Source organism: Rhagoletis zephyria, unplaced genomic scaffold (genome assembly GCF_001687245.7).
Source record: "Rhagoletis zephyria isolate East Lansing unplaced genomic scaffold, Rhagoletis_zephyria_1.1 Rzeph_scaffold_00263, whole genome shotgun sequence".
Taxonomy (NCBI): domain Eukaryota; kingdom Metazoa; phylum Arthropoda; class Insecta; order Diptera; family Tephritidae; genus Rhagoletis; species Rhagoletis zephyria.
The window spans coordinates 103,116-125,107 of record NW_016157347.1 but is presented as its reverse complement, the minus strand read 5'-3'; the positions used below and the strand labels follow the sequence as shown (position 1 = coordinate 125,107).

Below are 21,992 nucleotides of genomic sequence, written 5' to 3'. Positions count from 1 at the left end.
ACGAGTAATAATAAATTTAATGATTGCGCAGTCCTATTGAAACATGTGTTAATACAAATATTTTTAAAAATTATATTTAAAGAAAATTGTTTGTACATCACTATTGTATAAGTGTTTTGTGTTATTTATTATTACCCTGAAGGTATTCTATTCGTTTTTGGTTTCAGAAACTATATTATAACAAGATCTCATTTTTAAAATAAAAGATTTGTTAAGTCGATTTCATGAATTTAAAAAAAAAAAATAATAAAAAAAAATGGCGATTTCTGGTGCTATTTTTTAAGCAATCTGGACACCTTGGTTGCGAATGACTCTACATATGTAACTTACTTTCCTGGCATAACTGAAGCAAGTTAGGTGGAAATCAATAAAGTGCTTACCTAGATAAACTTGTGTAGTTATAAGTAAGCGGTGCGCGCAATTTTGTACGGCAATCACTGTACCGGTTTTGATATATGTAGTCATAAGTGGGCGGCGCCGCGCCCATTTGCCAACGATTTTTTATTATCTCATTTCTTTCTAAGAGATATTTACAAAACATCGATTTTGAGTGAATTGGCTTTAATAGTTACATATTTATCACAGTTGGCTTATTTATTAATGCACACGAAATTTCCTTAAGCCACCTGGGAACTACTACGTACCCCCCTAGTAGACTAATGGCTAATTAATAATAAGCACAAATGGTTCAGCTTCATTATGCTGTATACTTATAGGCACTATTCACAAATGGTCGCATGCAAACTGAAATAGTCATTTAAAGACAGTTTTAAATAACATATCATTGCATATACTTATGGACGATATATTTTTTTTTTTCTGCCGCCTCAACCCTGAACTTGAAACACATCCCTTCATTGTTCATGTTGTTAAACGATTTTCCCAAATTGCAAACAAGTTCACGCCATTAAGAGACAATGTTGCTAAATAGTATATCACCGATTCCTATCTAAAATTATAGGCTCATCTATGTTATTTCGCACCAGATAATCTATCTAGCCAATCTTAATGTAACGTAAATAACTCATGCGCCATCAGCGTGTTAAATGCAATACGTGAGCTTACAAATGGAAATGGAACATCCTCAGCGTGCAGCCAATTAAGCGCTCTAAGAGCATTTCGTGTTCGACGCGGTAAAGGATGCGCCAAACACGCAAGCCAAACTATGAAAACGACACATAATCCTAAACCTAAAGCTCCAATGTAGTATAATGGTCAGTTAAGTAGTTCGCCAATGGCATTGGTGCAAAACGGTTGGACTATTCTGATTTTCTGCTACAATTGAAATGGATATTATACTTCGTGACCTCGGCAGAGTTGAATTTGAAAAAACCGGAAATTATACTCTAATACTGGCCATTGCTTGGACCATTCTGAATGTGTATGCCAAGTATCCTTCGACGACGTTGATTATTTCGCAGTATGCCAGCGAACTGCAGAGCAACTTGCATCAAGCGGAGCTGATCGATGCATTAATGGTGTATTTAGAAAAGCGCCATCATCATGTCTACATCATGGAGCAGGAGAAAATGTTCGATGATGTGGATAGAAGCGAGTGGGGTGACATTTCCGATACAGCGATTTGGTTCATAGATAGTTGGAACTCATTTGGGTAAGTTGGGGCGATAGCTTTCTAGCTCAACCTTTGTACTCATTCCATTCCATTCAAATAAATATGCAGTGCTTTGGCAAAGGATTTGGATCATCCGCAAAGTGCATACCAACGCAGTGGTTGGTTTCTGATTGTCTACACCGGCACCGAACCGGAGCGTTTAGAAACCGTCAAGAATATATTTAGCCGATTGTTTGAACTCTTCTTTGTAAATGTCAATGTGTTCTTGTTGATGGATGCAACGCCATTTGTCTATACATATTTCCCATTTTCACGCACCAAATGTCATTCGGCCAAGCCAGAGTTATTGATGTCCTTTCGAAACAAGCGCCCAAGATATATCCACAAAAGCCACAGACGTTTTTTCCCGCCCAAAGTGAACAATCTGCATGGCTGCGAGTTAGGGGTAATAACATGGCACGACCCACCTTTCATGATTTTGAAAACAGTTGAAGAGACCGGACATATCGTATCGATTGATGGCATCGAAGGCATGTTAATAAGCCTTCTTTCTGAGGCTATGAATTTTGGTATACGAATTGTGGATCCACAACCGCATGATCGTGGCGCTATTTACGCAAATGGCACGCTTACAGGTGTTACAAGAATGGTAAATATGTATTTGTTTTCCCTCTATATTTTTGTATTCAAATAAATATGAATGTATTCGGTACCTTCTCTCTAATGTCCGTCCACCAGATAGTCGAAGGAGAAGGAAATATTTCGATAATATATTTTATGTACGAGAAGAAACGGGCACAAATTATGGACGCATCGTGTTCCTACATGGCTTTCCCTTTGCTGGTGGCCATACCACCCGGGCGTCCAATCTCTCCGCTGCAGCGTCTATTTCGACCGTTCAAGTACATCATTTGGTCGCTCATTGGATCCAACCTTGTATTAGCTGTGCTCATCATTTACGCACTAAAGCTATTCGGCAGCAAGCGATTGGTTTCGTTTGTTTTTGGGAAAGCCAATCGATTTCCCTTCAGTAATCTGTGGGCCTCGCTGTATGGTGGTGGTGTTATCCACAATCATTTGCCATACCGCAACTTTTCGCGATATCTTCTGGGCTTGTGGCTGCTATGCACATTGGTTTTGCGCTCCGCCTACACCGGCCAGCTCTTCATTATGCTGCAGGATGGACGCGCACTAACACCTTTGAAAACATTCCAAGAGATATTCGAAAAAAAGTTCGTAGTCAATACAGCTCCTGTACTTACCGAGCTGCTAACATCGGTGATGGGCAATGTTGCTGTTGTTAACATCGATGGTGGTAACAACTCAATGCCTATGATATTGAAACGTATAGCACGAGGCTCGAAAGAGATATTGAGCATAATCGAACCGGCTGTGATGTATTATAATTACCAACAGGAAACTGAGGATGAACGGGTGGCGATTTTGCCCCAAAAGTTGATAATGACACCACTGACAATGTACATGCGGAAGCATTCCTATCTAACCTTACCGATCAACGCCAAACTGCTCGATTTCATTGATTTGGGCATAATAAATAAGTTTGAGAATCGTTATCGCTTGCCCGACTCTGGTGAGGTGTCGCAGGAGCCGGTTCAGTTATCGCTCTTTCTGTTAACAGGCATTTTCGGTGTTTATCTAGTCTTAATGGGCTTTTGCACATTGGTTTTTCTCTTGGAACTTTGGACGACCAGATCGCCTCTGGCTAAAATGGCTATTGATTTTTTGAACTATTAGCAGAAAGTATGCTGTAATGGCAGGAATTTAAGTGTTCGCTTGCAACGAGATATTACCTGAGACTCGGTAACACATTGTTCCTAGCTTTCTTATGTATATTTTAAGTTTACGCAAAATATATATAAAAATATACGCATTTTAAAAAGTACCTCATTTCCTCTAATTTGTGGTGTGGGTCTTGAAGCTTTACACGATGTGAGAAGCTTTCTTGTGGCAGAAGTTCTTCCGTGAATATCAAGGGGCGATATCTATTATTTTGACGTTGCCTGGAGCTGAGATCGCACTTTGATTCAACCACCCGCCTACTGCGGCTAATCTTCTAATATTTGCTGACTCTACTCAAACAGTAAGTACTTACCCCTAAATGACTGAAGAAATGTCGTGAAACCCTACACCTTTGAACGGAGCTATGTAGACAGTTTATTTGTATGATGACTTTCGAGAAAGGTAACCTGAAAACCATTTTTTCTGGGTACAGCTGATTTGTCGCTAGAGCTGTGACGAATGTGTGGATACCATAAGACATGGTAGTGGTTCCTTTCACAACTTCAAAACGCCCGTTCTGCAGGGTATCTCGTACTCAGCATGGTGCTTGCTATGAGCGGAGAAATCCTGTGAGATGGTTCTGCAAAATCCATTTGCCACATTAAACAATGCCTAAGAAATTTTTGTAGACATAGGGGGCGAAGGTGATAATGTCACCTTCAGTATATGCAAATTGGTTCTAAACCATGGATTAGATGCTGTCCGGTTCATTTTTATTCAGACAGAGGGAGTTCCATATATCGCGCGCGGAGTCAATAGAGACTGCCTTCAGAACGGGATGCATTATACTTTTCTGGTAGCTGTTTTTATCTCTATCAATGCCAATAACTCCGGTATCCATACTTAGACGTATGAAGATGATATCGCCTATCTCTTCAAGAACGTACCTCTTACTACTGTATGTAGGAAAGCGTAACGAAACGGACTTCCTAGAAAGGGAAGATCGGATGGATGCATTCCCTTTTCACTTACAGGAGACACAATTTATATTTCTTTCCGAAGTAAAATATCTAAAGCCGGCGGTAGATGGGATGTGGAGTTTACATAAATCACTTGTTTCACCTTGTACCCAAGTGACATGGGTGCATCTGGTAATGAGACATCTGACCATTTAACCAGAAAGTAGTCAAATAAGGTAGTAGCCACCGGAGCCACCGTCATAAGCTGGCTGAATATTTCGCTCAATAATAGCGGGGAGGCATCTAGGAGCTGCAGGTGGGCAAAACTCATGTTGTCCTAAATTTCTGAAGGTCTAGCTAAGTATTTTCCGTCGTTGATGAGTGCAGAAAGCTTGTGGGATTATTGACTGTTCACTTCTCGGCTCCCAAAAATTAGATATGCGGATACTACGAAGTCGGTTCCATTTGTGTGATATAAAAAGGAGATATAAAAAGTCGTTAAAATGCGCAACTTATTTGTTGCCAAGCATGCGCTTACCTCCTTAAAAATTTTACCCTTCTTGTCCGAGGTACGTAAAATATCTCCACCACTTAGCCATTGGTATTCCAAAGTGAAATTCATCTTTGTAGCCAAGTATTCGATCAACTTTCCCTCAATGCCTTCAAGCGAGCCAGCGTCTAACTCAAGCTAGGAGATTTCTTTCCAGGTGGCACAAGTCAAGGCACATCCATGTAAATTTGCCAGTTTATTGGGAAAGAAGGTTGTTTGTCGCCAGCGCAAATTGGTAAAGCGATTTTGTATAGTTGGCGCCAGATCTTTGCAATGGAACCTATTGAATGGATGAATGTTGTACAGCAGCGACAAATTGGATAGAGCATACACCAACACATTGGCATCAATTATGCCCAGAAACCAGTTAAGTTCGAAAATCTCGAAGAGCACATCATAGTAGTGAGCCGAGTTGAAGGGGAGTAAGACAATAATAAAGTGTCCATTGGCATGGACCTGGTACTTTTCAAACTCAGCATAGGTGGAGCTTGTCATTCACAAAAAAAAAAAATGGAAAGCATGAAATTGTTTTGCGCGAAAAAATTCCAAATCTTGGCGACACCTACTTCAGCGATGCAGGAGAATTCACAAGCAGCATATTGTAGTGGCGTTCATGATCACCAGGCACTGGCTGCCCCATGCCGATGCGAACCGTGTTAGCGCTACCGAGCATAGAAGTCGAAGGAGTATACTTGACGATGTTTAATAAAGCTGGTTCCAACAATCTCTCCGATAGCTGCAGATAGATTGTCTGCGATCTCAACATAATCTAGGTCATCCTCCATGCCTCTGCGCTTTGCAAATATTGAGTTGCTAAAAATTAACAATGTGAAAAAAACGGCGTCAAATTAGATGCTTCTCAAAGCCATATAAAGCGGCGCCAAGGGATTGGCTCACCCGAAACCGAAAGCTTGACTACGCGCTGTACTCAAAAATTTACTAAATATTATTTATTTTGAACTTGTAGTGCAACTGCTATTAACATTTACATGTGTGCTGGATTATCTCCCCCTTAATTTGGCTAATGGAATCATTAACGAAACAAATTTTAAATTATCATCCAAATTAAATCGCAAATAACTCTCAGGAGAAAATTTAATGATATTTATATGTATATAGCGGACAAGAAGAATCAGTGTAAATTTTACAATAATATTGGCGCATGTTTAAATTTCTAACTACCCTGCAGGAAAAAGTTTCTTGTCCTACTTTGATATTTACCTACGTTATCACCACTAGTAGCGAAATCTGGACCTGGGAATCTGACATTGTTAAAATTGGCAAAAGCAAAATCTAAAAAAGATTTTGCAGTTACCTAGAGTTGTGTAAATACGAACATATTTAGCAGAAAATACATACGTTATAAATTGAAGAAATTATAAAAAAGATTATTTTTCTTCAATAACAAAGTTCTATTGCTGATCATTCCAAAATACCCCTCCAGAATATTAATATATCTCCTGTTTTCCCTCATTACTTATTGCTCTATTTGGGTTATTCCCGAAATTTGCTACACTTTCCGGATTTTTTATTAATTTTTTTCATTCAAGTAGCACTTGGCCAAAAGTTCTATCATATAGACAGCTACAATGGAATCAGGCTCTTAAACGCTGCTTACAAGGTTTTCTTGGACTTTTCCACCGAAAAACCGTGCTACATAGAACTTCTTTATGTTCGATATTCTCTGCCTTATCCGAGTATGTGGGTAAAAAGTAAAAAAATATGAAACGTCAAACTCATCATAGGGTTCTAGACGTTATCTTACATAAGAATGAGCTGGATTTGTATTTCGGATCTCGAATATTTTTTTAGTTACAAATTGTTAACCTTTTAGGTGAGTAACCAACATTTCGGAGAAAAGTAGAGTTCTAACTAGCTAGTAGTTTTTCTTGCAGGGTATGAATACTCAACACAAGCACGCCTCCATAAGCTAAATGCTGAGTACAATGAAATTTAATTTTTAATCTTTTAAATTTTATGTTGAAAGGTCAGCTACTAACCGACAAAATATTTACGTCGTAACATTCATTTGGTCCAACAGTTATATTGGTATAACATCATGAATAGTTCATCGCTTATTTCGAGTTACCAACAAAAATCATCGGATGATGAACATAGTGCTGGGGTGGTCTCTTCGCTGGACTACTTAGTGCAAAATTATGTTTTGAATCTCAGTACACCCTTTTTCTTGACACTTTGTTGTTACAATGAGGAAGCATGTGATTTCTACAACAATCTGCTAAAGAAATTTATTCAAATGTGTGGGACAGCGCCACTTCAGTTGGTGGTTGGGAAAGCGCCGCTGCAACATTTACCAGGATCAAGAAATTTCAATATCTTGTTAGTCGACTCTTTTCAGGCGTTTGTGTAAGTGTAAAGATAGTATATACATACACTGTTATGTAGGTACAATATACTCACACCAGACTATCGATCATCCACAGAGCTCTAAAATATGATATAATAAATGTACCTACATATGTATGTAAAAAAATTTGTATCATTTACATTAGAGTGAATCACCAAAAAAAGTTGCGGTTTTAAAAAATTTATTAAGATTTACGGGAGCTGGGCCGATATAAAAATACTTCCAAAACTCTTATTATTTTAATTTCGTTGACAAAATATTTAAACATGTTGAAAATAATGTAAAAATGTTAATATAAATTTATTTATAAAAAGCTCGATTTTGTCAGATATTTTCAATTGGGTCCAGCTCACGTAAACCTTAATATTTTTATAAAAAAATATTTTTTCGGAGGTCTTAAATATAAAACGTTTTCTAATTCCGACGGAAAAACAATATCGATTTATTTTTTTATTTTTTTTTTTTCGTATGAATAATGATGCACCCTAATATTTTAGTATTTTCCCGCTTCTATGAAAAAATGTTTGAATGCATATGTATTTCTTCGATACTAATATTGCCGCCTACACAACACTCAACAACAATAATGAGTTCTATTATATTTTTCTAAAAATTTACGACGATCTAGCATTCGAGCACATGCAAAAAATTTTCTCTTTTTGTTGGTCCAATCAACTTATCAATTGTAGTGTTCAATTGAAAAATGCCTTTGGAGAGATATTAGTTTACACCTACTTTCCATTCGCAGCCACACATTGTGGCCACATAGAGCCGATTGTAATCAATCGATTCAATGGACACACTTTCGATAGTTCGGATATTTTTCCACGCAAATTATTAAATTTCTATGGTTGTGCGCTGAGGGCGGCTTTATGGGATGTGCCGCCATATTTATCGCTTGAAAGTAATGTTGAGGGTGCGAGTCGTATTTTAGGCGGATTCGAGGGAAATTTCTTGCTGACTTTGTCCAGGAAATTAAATTTTACAATAGACATTAAAATTCCACCAAATAATGAAAGACGTGGTCAACATGTAAATAAGGAGTGGACTGGTGCAATGGGAATGGTAGGTAAATCTTCTACTAATTTCGCTGGGCATGCCCTTCTCAATGAACACTGCACATTTTCGTCCGCGACTCTTCTGGGCCACTTGGTTGTTTTTCGCATTGATCTTGCGCGCTGTGTACCAGTCTTTGATCTTTCATGTTATACGGACACGAGCCACTCAACATATTCCAGAAGACTTCGTTGAATTAGCCGACAAGGGTTATACTGATGTCTTAAACAGCATCACATATGAAACTTTGAAAGATGTACCATTTCTCTTGAAATTGAAATGACGTAATCTGGAAAGGGCAGTTGATTTTTTTGAATATATTCTAAAGGAGTCACGTCGTGATGTCGCCTTCATTGGACCTTCTAATTTTCTCTACTACTATATGCACGCCGAGAAAAAGTATGCATTTTTTAAAATATTAAAACAGAAAGTTTTAAACTTGCACACCACAATATATCTCACGAAACACTCTTACCTTATCGATGAGTTCCAGAATCAGATTTTGTGGATGCAAGCGGCTGGTCTCATTGATGCCTGGGCTCGCTGGGAGTTGTACGATGATAAAAAGGATCTGAGCGAATTTGGGGAGGATGATATGCAGGAAGCTAAGGAACTCTACATACTGATTATAATCGGAACGTGCGGTCTGACCGTAGCGTTCATCATTTTCTTCTTAGAGATATTATCAAAGCGATGTATTCAATTAGAAAAAATATTTTCAAAGCTTTAAATTGGCGATACAAATTGTAAAGCTTGTCCTATATCTAAATCGAAATAAATGCCAGGTATGAAGGTAAAATGGATTAGTGTTTTAATTCATTCGAAAGGTGTTGCTTATATGTATTTTTGATATAACCTCGCTAGAAAAGGCACATTTCCTTTGGTATGTGGGCTTAGCTAAATCATCATTCATTCCTGTCCTGTTCTAGGAAAATGCTGCCGCTCTTGCAGCTTCCGCGCAACCCACTCTTCAGCTTAGGGCTGACGATTGGCAGGGACCAAGAACTCCCACTTCCTTACCCAGCGTTTCTCGCGACACCATGCCTATTGGCATGGGCAGGTGCAGAAAACGAAGCAGCACAGGTGCGGACCACCACCACTACTCCTACCACGTAGTGCCTGCACTAGCTCGAGTAAGGGAAGATTCCAGGCGAAGCTTTGTCATGGCAGGAGTTCGAGCAGATGTCGAAAAAGAACAGCGTGCGTGTGAAGATCGCAAGCGAAGAGGCGAGGAAGTTTCCAGAACCCACGCCTACTGACAGGCAGAAAAGCGGGAAACAATAGTATCAACAAAAGAGTCGACCCTGGCTGAGGAGCGGGAAACAGTAGGAGTACCAGAGCCTCACGCACCCGATGAACCAACAGGTGCGAACAATGGTGAAGCATTGGCATCAAAGTAGAGCAGCAGGCAGATCACGCCACCAGAGTAACCCACCAAGAATCTACAGCGGGAGCAACCACCCCCTCCGGGATCATGGTCCAGAAACATGGGTACAACTGCCAGCCAGGGACACGCACATGAGGGAGCCACTCAGCAGCCCAGCTACTTGAAAGCTCTTGTAAGACATTCGCGTGGCTGCGCTGCCTTGTTAATACGGTGATGTTGCCCTGAGCTCGGACCTGCCTCCAGGACGTCATTATAGAAGAGGTACATATGTAAAGGAAGGTTCCGAGTTTTGCGGGTTGGAAGGGCCAGCAATGTGCACCAAAATAGGGGATGATATCCCTCCGGTGCACAATATCACGGTGTTCCTTCCGAGGAGCGCTGATAAATCACAGTATCCATACCTCCACATGGAAGGTGATATCCTGCAGAACCGAGGAGAACGGTCCCGCGCGGGCATAGGTGACGAGTCGTATGTCAGGATTAAAAGGGTTGGCTTCAACGTGGCGTGGCGACATAAGACGACAGGCAGCAAGGTCTCAGCCTACTTGGAGGTGACGGGAGCTCGCAGGAAAGCGATGCGCCGACTCTTAGATCAGTCAAAGCGCACGGGAAACTGAGACGAGTATTCAGCCAACCTAACAACATACAGTCGAAAGGTTAGAAAAGCCAAGCATAGCAGCTACAGGACCTTTTATGAGAGCACCTTACCGACCCCTGCAGCTGCTAGGCTACCTGATGGTACCTAGCCTAGTAACCGAGTGATCAATACGATGGGCGCTGGACTATATTTAACGGTAAAAGGCCACCGCGGTGTTTGGCATCAGTCCCGTGCTGCTGAAGCAGGGCGGAGAGCTCCAACTCCCACATCTTGTCGACATAGTGAGGATCAGTCCAGCACTGGCTCACATAGCACAGCACTAGTCTAGCACAACAGAGAGGCAGTGCTCTGTGCCTTCCTTGACATAGAGAGGACTTTCGACAACGCATCTCATTTGGGCGTCGATCGGGCACTACCATCCGCAGATGGATAGCTAGGCTGCTAAATACTGGGATTGCTGAAATCGAAATCGGCGACAGCGTAGTACAACTCTAAACAACAAAAGGTTGCCCTCACGGAGGAGTTACATCTCCTCTCCAGTGGAATCTAGTTGAGCTAATGATTATTTCTGGGCGGAAGCTCGCGAGTTCCCTCGGAGACATAGTCCAAAGGGGACATAGTCTTGCGAAAAGGTACTTTGCTGAGGTTCTTCTTAAGATTGATCCCTCTAAGCCAGCCATTGTCCCCTTTACCATACCATTTCAATCAATTTTCAAATTTTATTTAAGGAAGACTTTCATCCAGATCCCGTATATAGTTCCAAGAAATGTTGCTCTACGCAAATCCCGTTCCGCGGTCGTCGCATTTTCAAACCTCCGAGTGCCATAAGATCGCTTCTCATAAAAACCATTTGCCATTCGGAGGCGACCTAGAACTTTAGGTCACCTAATTTGCGTGACAAGATCAGCACTCACAAACCGTTTTAGGCATGCATTTAAAAAACTAGCGAAAGGTCAGCAAACTATTATAGGAATATACATATCGCATACCGTCTTCAAAAGAGTACATCAGTACAGTGGGGCAGTTAAGCTCTACCCAGTAGTACGATTCACTAACTACACTGGATCACAAATTATAGATTGGTTTTTTTTTCTCCAGACGCCACTATCCAATTTCTATGTGGAATTGCTCGGTGATTCCGAAAATCGAGTTCATTTATTTTTCTATGGATACATTTTCGAGATATTTGCAATTTACCGTTATTCAGCTTAAAACAAGGGGTGGTTCCACTTAATCACGTATATCTTACGAAAACAATCATAAAATGAGATACCTCAAATCAAAGCTAATAAAATTCTCCATAAACCGTATATACACCACTTTCCGATAGGACTAATAGTTTATGACAAATTAACTAATAATTCCAGTTTTTTTATTTTTTAATGAAAAAAAAACTAACTCTAACAGAAAAAAATTAAAAAAAAACAAGTTATGTGCCAAATTTTTGCATTTGTTCTAAAGCTTGTTCTGTTACAAAAAAAAAATCAAGTTACTAATGAAGGAAAGCGAGGGATAAATAAAGAAGTAATGAGTGGTCAAATGAAAGTACGCCAAGAATTTTTGTATGAAAAATCAGCAGGAAGGCATGTTACTGAGGTGTACGTGGCGTATGAGTAATTTTCTTTCTTGCTCATTTTTCATACAAAAAAGCATATTTCGTGCCCGGAATCAACAAATCAGCTCTTAACAATGATTTTACGTTTATTTATCTTATACGGCTAATAAAACTATCAAATAATTACATTTTCTAAAAATTCTGTGGTATTTTCCACACTATTTCAAATTGCCCTTTTGCACATTTGTGCCCGGAAAAAAGTCCGGTCTGTTTCGTGCACAAAGAAGAAAACATTTACGACCCAAAAGTGGAACGTATTCGCTCTCTATTACCCATATTTTTAGCGGAATGAACGCTTTCTGTGCTGTTTTGAGCACCCACGGGATGTTGTTGTTGTTGTAGCGGCTGCAAAAACCCCGCCCAGTTCGGTTAGTCCCCCAATCGTTGTCGTCAAGCTCTACTAGCGGTAGCTCCAGCAAGTGTGCAGCCTCGACGGGGTCTGTCCATAGGGGCAGCGGCGTTAGTAAGGTGGGATTCAGAGGGCATACGAAGAGATGCTGTGAGTCATGGGGCGACTCTCCGCATGCCGGACATTCGTTGAGAACATCTTCGTTTAATCTGCTCAGGCACCCACGGGATCCCGCAGCCTCGTGTGGAACAAACCTATTGATGCGCCTAAAAGATGCAGCGATTTCCATTCTCACGTTACATACCTGTTGACAGTACGAATAGAAATTATACGAACGAGTTGTTAGTTTTTTAAACTATATCCTTTTTTATTTAACCTTCTATATAACAAATGTGGGAAAATAAATTCTCTACAAATTTGTACAAAATCTCGAAAAGCTCAAAAAAAAAAACTATAATCCAAGATTGCGGAATGTTGCCAAATGAAATTTAGGGGCAAGATTTTGGATCCATGATCAAATAGAAGTAAACTGCATCAATAAATCACTGTTACAATTTTTTTTGTTTTGCGTACCAAATTTATCTAATTTTACCGGGCTATTGTTGATTCAAGAAGATTTATACAAAAAACAATTTTTGCACTAAGGTTCAGTTTCTCATGGAACCTCCCAAATGACATTTGCCGACTTTAATTGAATGCGAACCAAATTCCGATTCCGTTTTATGCAGCAATGTTCCGTAACAATGACGGCATCAAGAGTTTAAAAGTTTCCTTTGCAATGCATTTTTTTCAAGATTTTGGTAGAATACATTAAAGTAGGTACACCTAAGGTGACGATTTCTAATTTCATATTTTATGTACGCTTATATTCTTAGTTTCCCACGACAGCCGGTTCTACGTACCGGAATGACTCGGGTTTCACCCGACCAAGGGCTGTTGTTTCGGCGATCTAACCCCGTTTAGGTCGGCGAAGTGTCTCAGAAGTTGTCCGTCCATAGGGCAACATTCACTACGCATTCTCCTACTCAGGGCTGGCATCGAGTCAAACCCTGGGCCAGAAATATACACCTGCTGTGTATGCCGAAGACGATTACACCACAACTCCACCTCAGTCAAGTGTAATGCCTGCGAGGGGTGGAGTCACCTCAGGGTCTGCTCGGGACTACGGACACACAGACAGTGGACCACGTCGTACGTGGCCCCCTGTTGCTCAAACAGAGCAGCCTCCACGGCAAACCATAGTCCGCCCGTGCAGCCCCACACACTCACACAGCAACCACACACAGTCGCCACTACACAACAACATAATAACACCACAGACCGTACCATAGCCACCACAGACCACATAACACACACAACCGCACCACCACCCACACGCCGCCGCCAACAACTCCTGGTTCCCCCTACAATCTGCACGGTATGTCAGACCAGAATATTCCGTAATGTGACATCAGTCAAGTGCAACACCTGCCTTGGCTGGTGCCACTTTAGGGCATGTTCAGGTCTGCGTACCACGCGAGATTGGACGGGGAACTTCGAGGGCCCGTGTTGCGCTGCTCGGTCGCAGACTTCAATTGCGACGCCCCCCACCACCACCACAGGGCGGCAATCACCTCAGCAGCACACACAGCCAACGGCGGCAAGAACATACACCTCACTTACACCCCACATCACGACACGTCTCCCGAACCACATGAAGCTCCTCCAATTCAACTGTAACGGGCTACAGAGCAAGATTGAGGAGATAACCGTCTTCATGTGTCGGCATGGTATATTAATAGCTGCGGTCCAAGAGACGAAGTTGCACAGCAATTCAACTTTGTTGAATTGCGCCGGGTACAACGTGCACCGTCGAGATCGCGAGCGAGATAATGGTGGTGGCTTAGCGTTCATCACGCACCACACCGTGCAGTATCGTCTTATCGAAGCAGACATCGACCGCAGGGATACCACCCTAGAATGTCAGGGCATTGCTATCCGGTCAGGCGATGTTGAGCTCGAAATATTTAACATATACATACCCCCTGTCACCTGCTGCCCGGCAGGATATCACCCTGATATAGGTGCGCTCCTCAGAGGTGAAAACCGTATGGTAGTAGGTGACTTTAATGCGCACCACGATCTTTGGCACTCAAGCCTGTCAAACGATCGTAGGGGAACAGACTTGGCTGAGCAGATAGACGATTCGACATTCTGCACAATGAACGACGACGCACCCACCAGGATTATGGGTAACTGCAGTAGCTCGCCAGACATCACAATAGTCAGCGCTGGTCTGATAAACAGCATAACGTGGCGACCTATGCTGACTCTAGCATCAGACCATCTACCCATAGTCATCTCGATTGATAAACCAACCGACTTTGCCTCCGCCAAACACCGGACCTATATCAACTTTTCTAAAGCTGATTGGAAAGGTTACGCGGAGTTTACCGAAAACACCTTCACAGCGCTCCCCACACCAACCGACGTCCATCTCGGTGAACGTAAGTTCCGCAGGGCTATCACTGCTGCTGCAGCTCGCTTCATACCGGCAGGATGTATATCGGACCCACGTCCAAACTTCCCTGCCGAAGCGGCTGTTCTAGCCGATGAGCGTGATAGCCTTCGTCAGGCCGATCCCGGAGATCCCCGTATCAGGGATCTCAACGCGGAGATTCGGCAACTTGTAAACGTACATAAGCGGAAGAAGTGGGAGGAGCATCTGAAGACTTGCAACTTCACCTCTGGTGTGAGCAAGCTTTGGTCAACCGTGAGGTCATTGTCTAACCCGACGAAGCACGACGACAGAGTCGAAATTTCCTTCGGCGACCATGCTTCGTCGGACCCGGAGCGATGCGCGAGCTATTTTAGCCGGCAGTTCATACTGCATCCTCCGGTGGACAAAGCCAAGCGTCGAGTGACCAGAAGGCTGCACAAACTGCCAACAACTTGTGCCCCCCTTGCTTTCACTTGCGGTGAAGTTCAGGTGGCCATCGGGAAGGCGAAAGCCTCCAAAGCCATGGGTCCCGACGGAATATGCATGCTGATGCTGAAAAATTTGGGTCCTGCGGGGGTAGCGTACCTAACGGAGGTCCTCAACTTGTCAATGGCCACTCTCATCATCCCAGACATCTGGAAGGTGGGGAGAGTGGTCCCACTGCTCAAACCGGGGAAACCTGCCAACAAAGGAGATTCGTATCGTCCGATAACACTCCTTTCCCCGGTAGCGAAGACACTCGAGGCCTTGCTACTCCCGTACTTCACAAACCACCTGACCCCAGCGAAGCATCAGCATGGTTTCCGTAAAGTGCACAGTACAACAACAGCACTTAACGCCATAAACACTCAGATAACTCGTGGCCTTAACCGTAACCGTCCCTGTGAGAGAACGATTCTAGTAGCGTTGGACTTGTCAAAGGCGTTTGACACCGTCTGCCATTCCACGCTACTAGAAGATATAGAGGCCTCCTCTCTCCCACAGAGGCTCAAACGGTGGTCGGCAAATTATCTGAGTGGTCGACATTCGTCGGTAATGTTTAGAGACAAAACGAGTAAGCAGCGAAAAATAAAACAGGGGGTTCCTCAGGGTGGTGTCCTTTCCCCGCTACTGTTTAACTTTTATATTTCAAAGCTCCCTCAACCACCAGAGGGAGTCTCGATTGTCTCTTATGCCGACGATTGCTCGATCATGGCGACTGGGAATGGAATTGATGACCTGTGTTCGAAAGTAAACGGCTATCTCTCCGAACTTTCTCGCTTCTTCACTGCAAAGTGTCTAGCCCTCTCCCCTACGAAATCCTCCGCGACCCTGTTCACAACCTGGACGAAGGAGGTCAGGCTACCGCTGGGGATTCACGTCGATGACACACCAATTCCGACGGTGAATAACCCCAAAATACTCGGAGTAACATTCGACAGCCTGCTCTCCTTCTCTGCGCACTCAACCGCTATTGTCAATAAAGTACAGAGCCGCAACAAGGTCCTCAAGTCGCTAGCCGGCAGTACTTGGGGCAAAGACAAAGAAACGTTGCTGGCAACATACAAGGCAATAGGCCGGCCGGTTTTGAACTACGCAGCGCCAGTGTGATCGCCAGGGACTAGTAGGACGCAGTGGACGAAGCTACAGACGGTACAAAATACGGCACCTAGGACAGCGACGGGATGCCTCCTGATGTCGCCTGAACACCACTTGCACGGCGAGGCGAAAATGCTCCCAATTAGGGAGCACAACACGATGCTCTGCAAGCAGTTTCTTATTGGGAGCCACAGATGTGGCCACCCAAATAGACAGCTGCTTGCAGAGGAGCCCTCGCCGGGGCACGTCAGGAGGCATCTATATGAACTGACGGACGAAATCCAGAGGTTCATTAAGCAACCTCTGGACCCGTCAGCTCATAGAAAGGCCCTGAACGACATTCACAGGGACGCAGTCTCGAGTTATGTAGACTCAAGACCTGTGAATGCCGTTCTAGGCACACAAACACCGGACACCGACATGACGGAGCTCCATCTGCCTCGGGAGACCAGAACGACAATAGCCCAACTTCGCTCTGGCTACTGCAGCAGGCTAAATTCCTACCTGTCTAGGTTAAATGCGGATGCGCCGAACGAATGTCCGGCATGCGGAGAGACCCCACACGACTCGAACCATCTCTTCGCATGCCCGGAAAACCCGACAACCCTAACGGCCTTGTCCCTGTGGATAGATCCCACAGAAGCTGCACGCTTCCTAGGGTTGCCGTTAGTGGAACTTGACGACAATGACTGAGATACCAACCGATTTGGGCGGGGTTGTTGTAGCCGCTACAACAACAACAACAACATTTCTAATTTCCAAAATCTATGTACTTATGTAACAGAATTTAAAATTTATTTTATGTACCATGATATGTATGTATGTATGTATGTTTTAACAGCTTTATACTTAAAACGAGTTTCCAATAAAAAAATGTATAAAAATAAATGCACATCTGGTTTTTTCCTATAATTTACATACATATATCTTTTCCCATTTCCATTTATAATTTTTGTATTAGAATGGAAGACGCACCGCCACCACCGTTACATATTGAAGCGCATCCAAGCTCCCCCGGTTTCAGTGCATGTGACAAGTGTGTTACCAAACGCGCACCAGACATGCCGATTGGATGGCCAATGGATACAGCACCGCCATGTATGTTTACCTTAGCCGGGTCTACATCCAGTTTCTTTATATTAGCCAATACAACCACAGAAAAGGCTTCATTGATTTCCCAAATTGCAACATCTTGCTTATTAACACCGGCTCGCTGCAATAACTTGGGCACTGCAAATGCAGGTGCGATCGGAAAATCAATGGGATCAGTTTCGGCATCTTGGAAGGCAACAATACGCGCAAGAGGCTTTAGTTTCAAACGGTCTGCTGCCTCTGCGGTCATAAGCACAGTGGCAGCTCCACCGTCATTCAAGGTCGAAGCATTTCCCGCTGTGACCGTGCCATTCTCTCTCTGAAATACGGTAGCTAGCTGCCCAAATTTATCGAAATTGACGCGCTTGTACTCCTCGTCTTCGGAGACAACAACTTCTGGTTTGCGTTTCAGTTGTATCTTTACAGGAGCGATTTCAGCATGAAAAACCTTGTCAGTCCATGCTTTGGCTGAGCGTTTATACGATTGTATGGCAAATTCGTCTTGCTCCTGGCGACTTATACCCATTTTTTTCGCTGTATTTTCAGCGCAGTTACCCATATGGAACTTGTTGTATACATCGGTGAGGCCATCAAATACAATACCATCAATGAGTTGAATACCTCCATACGGAGTGGGGCCTCGTTTCATGTAATACGGTGCATTCGACATTGACTCCATTCCACCTGCGACCACAATTTCTGCCTGACCCAACATCAGCGACTGTGCGCCCAGCATGACGGCCTTCATTCCCGAAGAGCAGACTTTATTCACTGTCGTGCAACACACATTTTTGGGTAGGCCGGCGAAAATTGCTGCCTGACGAGCTGGTGCTTGGCCCAAACCCGCAGACACCACATTGCCCATAATCACCTCATCAACTTGATCTTTACTGATTCCAGAGCGCTGTACTGCAGCTTCAACTGCTACTGCTCCTAATTGCGTTGCCGATAGGGGAGCTAACTGACTCTGAAAACTTCCTATTGGAGTGCGGGCAGCGGAAACAATCACTACATCCTGTATTTTGGAACTATATTTGCGGCTGTGAGCGCACAGTGAACGTGAAACTTGCAGAAAACTCGCCATTTTGCTGAGAAATACCTGTATGATTCTACAGCTTCCAAAATACAATTTTTATATTGTCCACCTGGTCTACAACAGGTCAATTAGCAAAAAATAGAGCTATCAAGAACTGTCAAATATTGCATAAGACGGTAAGAACAGAGATGTATCTTAGAACGTGGTAGAAAGCATGATAAAAATATATATATATGTATATATGTTTTTATCATGGTAGAAAGTGATGTAAAAATAAGCAAATATCTTAAATTATATAGTACAAACGATTTTAGACAATTTCGAAGTTTGTATGAGTCTATTGATACGTTATTATTATCATGGTATATATTATTAGTGGTTAGAAAACAATGCGAATATAGAAACATGTACTATAATTATGAACTGCAAATGAAATATTTCTTAACAAATATGGCAGCTTACTGCACTACCGTAATCGGTTTGGGACCAAATGCACTACCGGAATCGGTTTGGGACCAAATTAAAATTGCGAACGTCCACCAATTAGAAGAAGAAGCACCCCCGTAAAATAGCAAAATCACTGATATAAAGGAAAAAATAATTGAAAGTTTTTAAATTTAATTAAAGGAACTAAATTAATTCATTATGACTACTGGAGGTGTGCCAGCAGAGGGTGTTCGTGAAAAGGCTCTTGTGGAATACAGGAAAAAGCTTCTAGAACATAAGGAGGTAGAGTCTCGTCTGAAGGAAAGTGAGTACATGCTTCTATCAGTTTGTATTTGTAAACTTGATTAAAACTAACTACTTATAATGAAATTTGTTAGAACGCGAGGAAATCAAAGAGCTTACTAAACAGTATGATAAATCAGAAAATGATCTTAAAGCACTACAAAGTGTTGGGCAAATTGTTGGAGAAGTTCTCAAACAATTGACCGAAGATAAGTGTAAGTAATATGCGTCTAACAATAATTCCATTAATTCTTTCTGCATTTTTTCAATTAAGTCATTGTGAAAGCCACAAATGGTCCCCGATATGTGGTAGGCTGTCGGCGGCAATTGGATAAAACCAAGTTAAAATCGGGCACTCGTGTTGCTCTCGATATGACCACTCTTACTATTATGAGATATTTGCCACGCGAGGTCGATCCACTTGTTTACAATATGTCCCACGAAGATCCTGGTGAAGTGAAATATTCAGCTATTGGCGGTCTTTCTGAACAGATTCGGGAATTGCGTGAAGTCATAGAACTCCCACTACTAAATCCCGAGCTGTTTCTGCGTGTAGGCATCACACCGCCAAAAGGTTGTCTGTTGTATGGACCACCTGGTACCGGAAAAACTTTATTAGCTAGAGCCGTAGCTTCGCAACTAGATGCCAATTTTTTGAAAGTGGTTTCATCAGCAATTGTTGACAAATATATTGGCGAGAGTGCACGTCTCATCCGTGAGATGTTCAACTATGCTCGGGATCATCAGCCCTGCATTATTTTCATGGATGAAATTGACGCCATCGGTGGCCGCCGTTTCTCTGAGGGCACATCAGCAGATCGCGAAATTCAGCGCACACTTATGGAGCTGCTTAACCAAATGGACGGTTTTGACTCGCTCGGTCAAGTGAAAATGATTATGGCTACGAATAGGCCAGATACTCTAGATCCAGCCCTTTTGCGTCCAGGTCGTTTGGATCGAAAAATTGAAATACCACTGCCCAATGAGCAGGCGCGGTAAGTAACATTTGTATGTACATACCTATTACACATTTGTTGTCTTGATATTTCAAATTTTAACATATTTTCATATTCCGCAGAATGGAGATCCTAAAGATTCATGCAGCCAAAATTGCAAAGCATGGAGAAATCGACTATGAAGCTATTGTAAAATTGTCAGACAACTTCAACGGTGCTGATTTAAGAAATGTTTGCACCGAAGCCGGTCTTTTCGCTATTAGGTAATAACAAACGTAATTGCTGCTATATTTTGTTTTTATCGAATATTTCTCTCAAAAACTAGAGCTGACCGGGAATATGTCATCCAAGAGGACTTCATGAAAGCTGTGCGCAAGGTAGCTGACAATAAGAAATTGGAAAGTAAATTGGATTATAAGCCGGTTTAATTTAAAATAAAAACTAATTTGCGACAAAATTACTAGAGTTGCAATATAAACTTTATTTACTTTTCAATTTTGTATCTATCTACGTATGTATGTATTTCACTATTTTTGTTTTTCTTCGATCCGTCTTTTCTTACGTTCCAAATAATCGCTGACGTTGTCATACCGCTTTTTGAACCACGCCGATACATCCTCAGGCTTCCATTCCTCGGTTTTAAATTGCTCTTCTATCATCGTAATCCACTTTTCCGCTGCCTGTGGTACTTTCTCCGATAACGTGGATATTTTAAGGGTAAATCGGTCCTCAACAACACCGGCGGCATACAGTCTTTCACCCACAAAGCATATATTGCTAATGATCACTTTTGGAAACCTAAGTACTTTTTGTTCTGTTATTTTCCATTCTTCAGCGTCGGATTTTCTAATCTCATAAATACCAATGCATTCATCGGGTTGGTAGAGTACAACTGCAGCCTGGAATGTTTCTTTATCAATAGAACGCAAACAAATACGTAAAGCAGGTGCTGGTAGTTCCATCTTAGACAACTCCCGACCAGTAATAAAATCCCATATACGCAAGGTTTTGTCCCCAGATACAGATACAATTGTATCTTTATCTAATAAAGCAAGTCCAGAAACAAATTCCTTATGCCCCAAACAATAACCGTGTATATCATGCGTTGCAGGATAGTTTGTTACACGAATTTTATCATCCCTGTCGCAGGTGATAATATATTTGTTATCTGGAGTCCATAGAACATCGTACACTATACTAAGATGGCCGAGTAAAAGACGCGGTTCATCTTCCAATTCTACACAATCATATTTATAGCAGTCACCTGACTTGTCTGTCACTAGAAGAATATTTGAATCTTTATTGAATGTAAGAGCGCTGGAGGCACGTGCCAGTGGACGAACTGAGATAAGCTTAGCGTGTTCAGGCCGACATTGGTACAGAAGGACGGCTTTTTGTCCAGATGTGGTTACTGCACACAGCTGTCTATCGGGCGATAGTTTCACATGCAGTATGCTAGGCTCCTCAATGTTAACTTCTTTCGGCTTCTTCGATTGCTCACTCCTAGTTGCAGCTTCTTCTTCGGAACTTTTAGGGGTTTTAAGTCCCAAGTCCCTTAAATCAGCAGGCAACTCGATCTCTTTAAATATTTGCAAGTCATTTGGATTTACAAATATAACTTTTCTATTCAAAGCAAATATCAAATCCGGATCAGCGTATAGAAGCGCCGTCATGGTAAAAAATTAAGTCCTATGGAACATAGAATGACCGCGGACGTCTGTGAGCACTTTGCATAGCGATGTGCGTTTCTGACCGGTTATTCAGATTTCCTTAATAAACAAAAAAACTATCATGACTTATGCATACATTTTTAATTACTTTTCCCGTAACGTAGAGGCGTTTAAAAAGGATATGCGCGATCAATGGGCTCTATTTCAAAAATGCTGACGTCGCTTATCAGGATTAAAAAAATCCCATCTCTAAGTTT

The 21,992-nt window shown here is 42.2% G+C and overlaps 4 protein-coding genes across 4 annotated transcripts; 2 read left to right on the top strand and 2 right to left on the bottom strand.

Moving 5' to 3' along the window:
- The first annotated feature begins 1,254 nt into the window (after window positions 1-1,254).
- Ir7c (Ionotropic receptor 7c) lies at window positions 1,255-9,053 on the top strand. Its single transcript, XM_017609874.1, has 6 exons — window positions 1,255-1,612; window positions 1,682-2,222; window positions 2,543-3,164; window positions 7,939-8,255; window positions 8,575-8,885; window positions 9,032-9,053. Exons 1-6 carry the CDS (start codon window positions 1,287-1,289, stop codon window positions 9,051-9,053), a joined length of 2,139 nt encoding a protein of 712 aa, XP_017465363.1. The 5' UTR covers window positions 1,255-1,286.
- A 7,975-nt stretch (window positions 9,054-17,028) lies between these two features.
- Acat1 (Acetyl-CoA acetyltransferase 1) lies at window positions 17,029-18,553 on the bottom strand. The gene has a single exon (XM_017609887.1). The coding sequence runs from the start codon at window positions 18,426-18,428 to the stop codon at window positions 17,196-17,198; it is 1,233 nt and encodes a 410-aa protein (XP_017465376.1). The 5' UTR covers window positions 18,429-18,553; the 3' UTR covers window positions 17,029-17,195.
- Window positions 18,554-18,911: 358 nt separating this feature from the next.
- Window positions 18,912-20,560, top strand: Rpt4 (Regulatory particle triple-A ATPase 4). The gene is made up of 5 exons (XM_017609883.1): window positions 18,912-19,131; window positions 19,205-19,324; window positions 19,384-20,104; window positions 20,188-20,328; window positions 20,391-20,560. Exons 1-5 carry the CDS (start codon window positions 19,026-19,028, stop codon window positions 20,491-20,493), a joined length of 1,191 nt encoding a protein of 396 aa, XP_017465372.1. The 5' UTR covers window positions 18,912-19,025; the 3' UTR covers window positions 20,494-20,560.
- Window positions 20,552-21,983, bottom strand: wuho (tRNA (guanine-N(7)-)-methyltransferase non-catalytic subunit wuho). Its single transcript, XM_017609884.1, has one exon. The coding sequence runs from the start codon at window positions 21,736-21,738 to the stop codon at window positions 20,593-20,595; it is 1,146 nt and encodes a 381-aa protein (XP_017465373.1). The 5' UTR covers window positions 21,739-21,983; the 3' UTR covers window positions 20,552-20,592.
- Window positions 21,984-21,992: the final 9 nt, after the last annotated feature.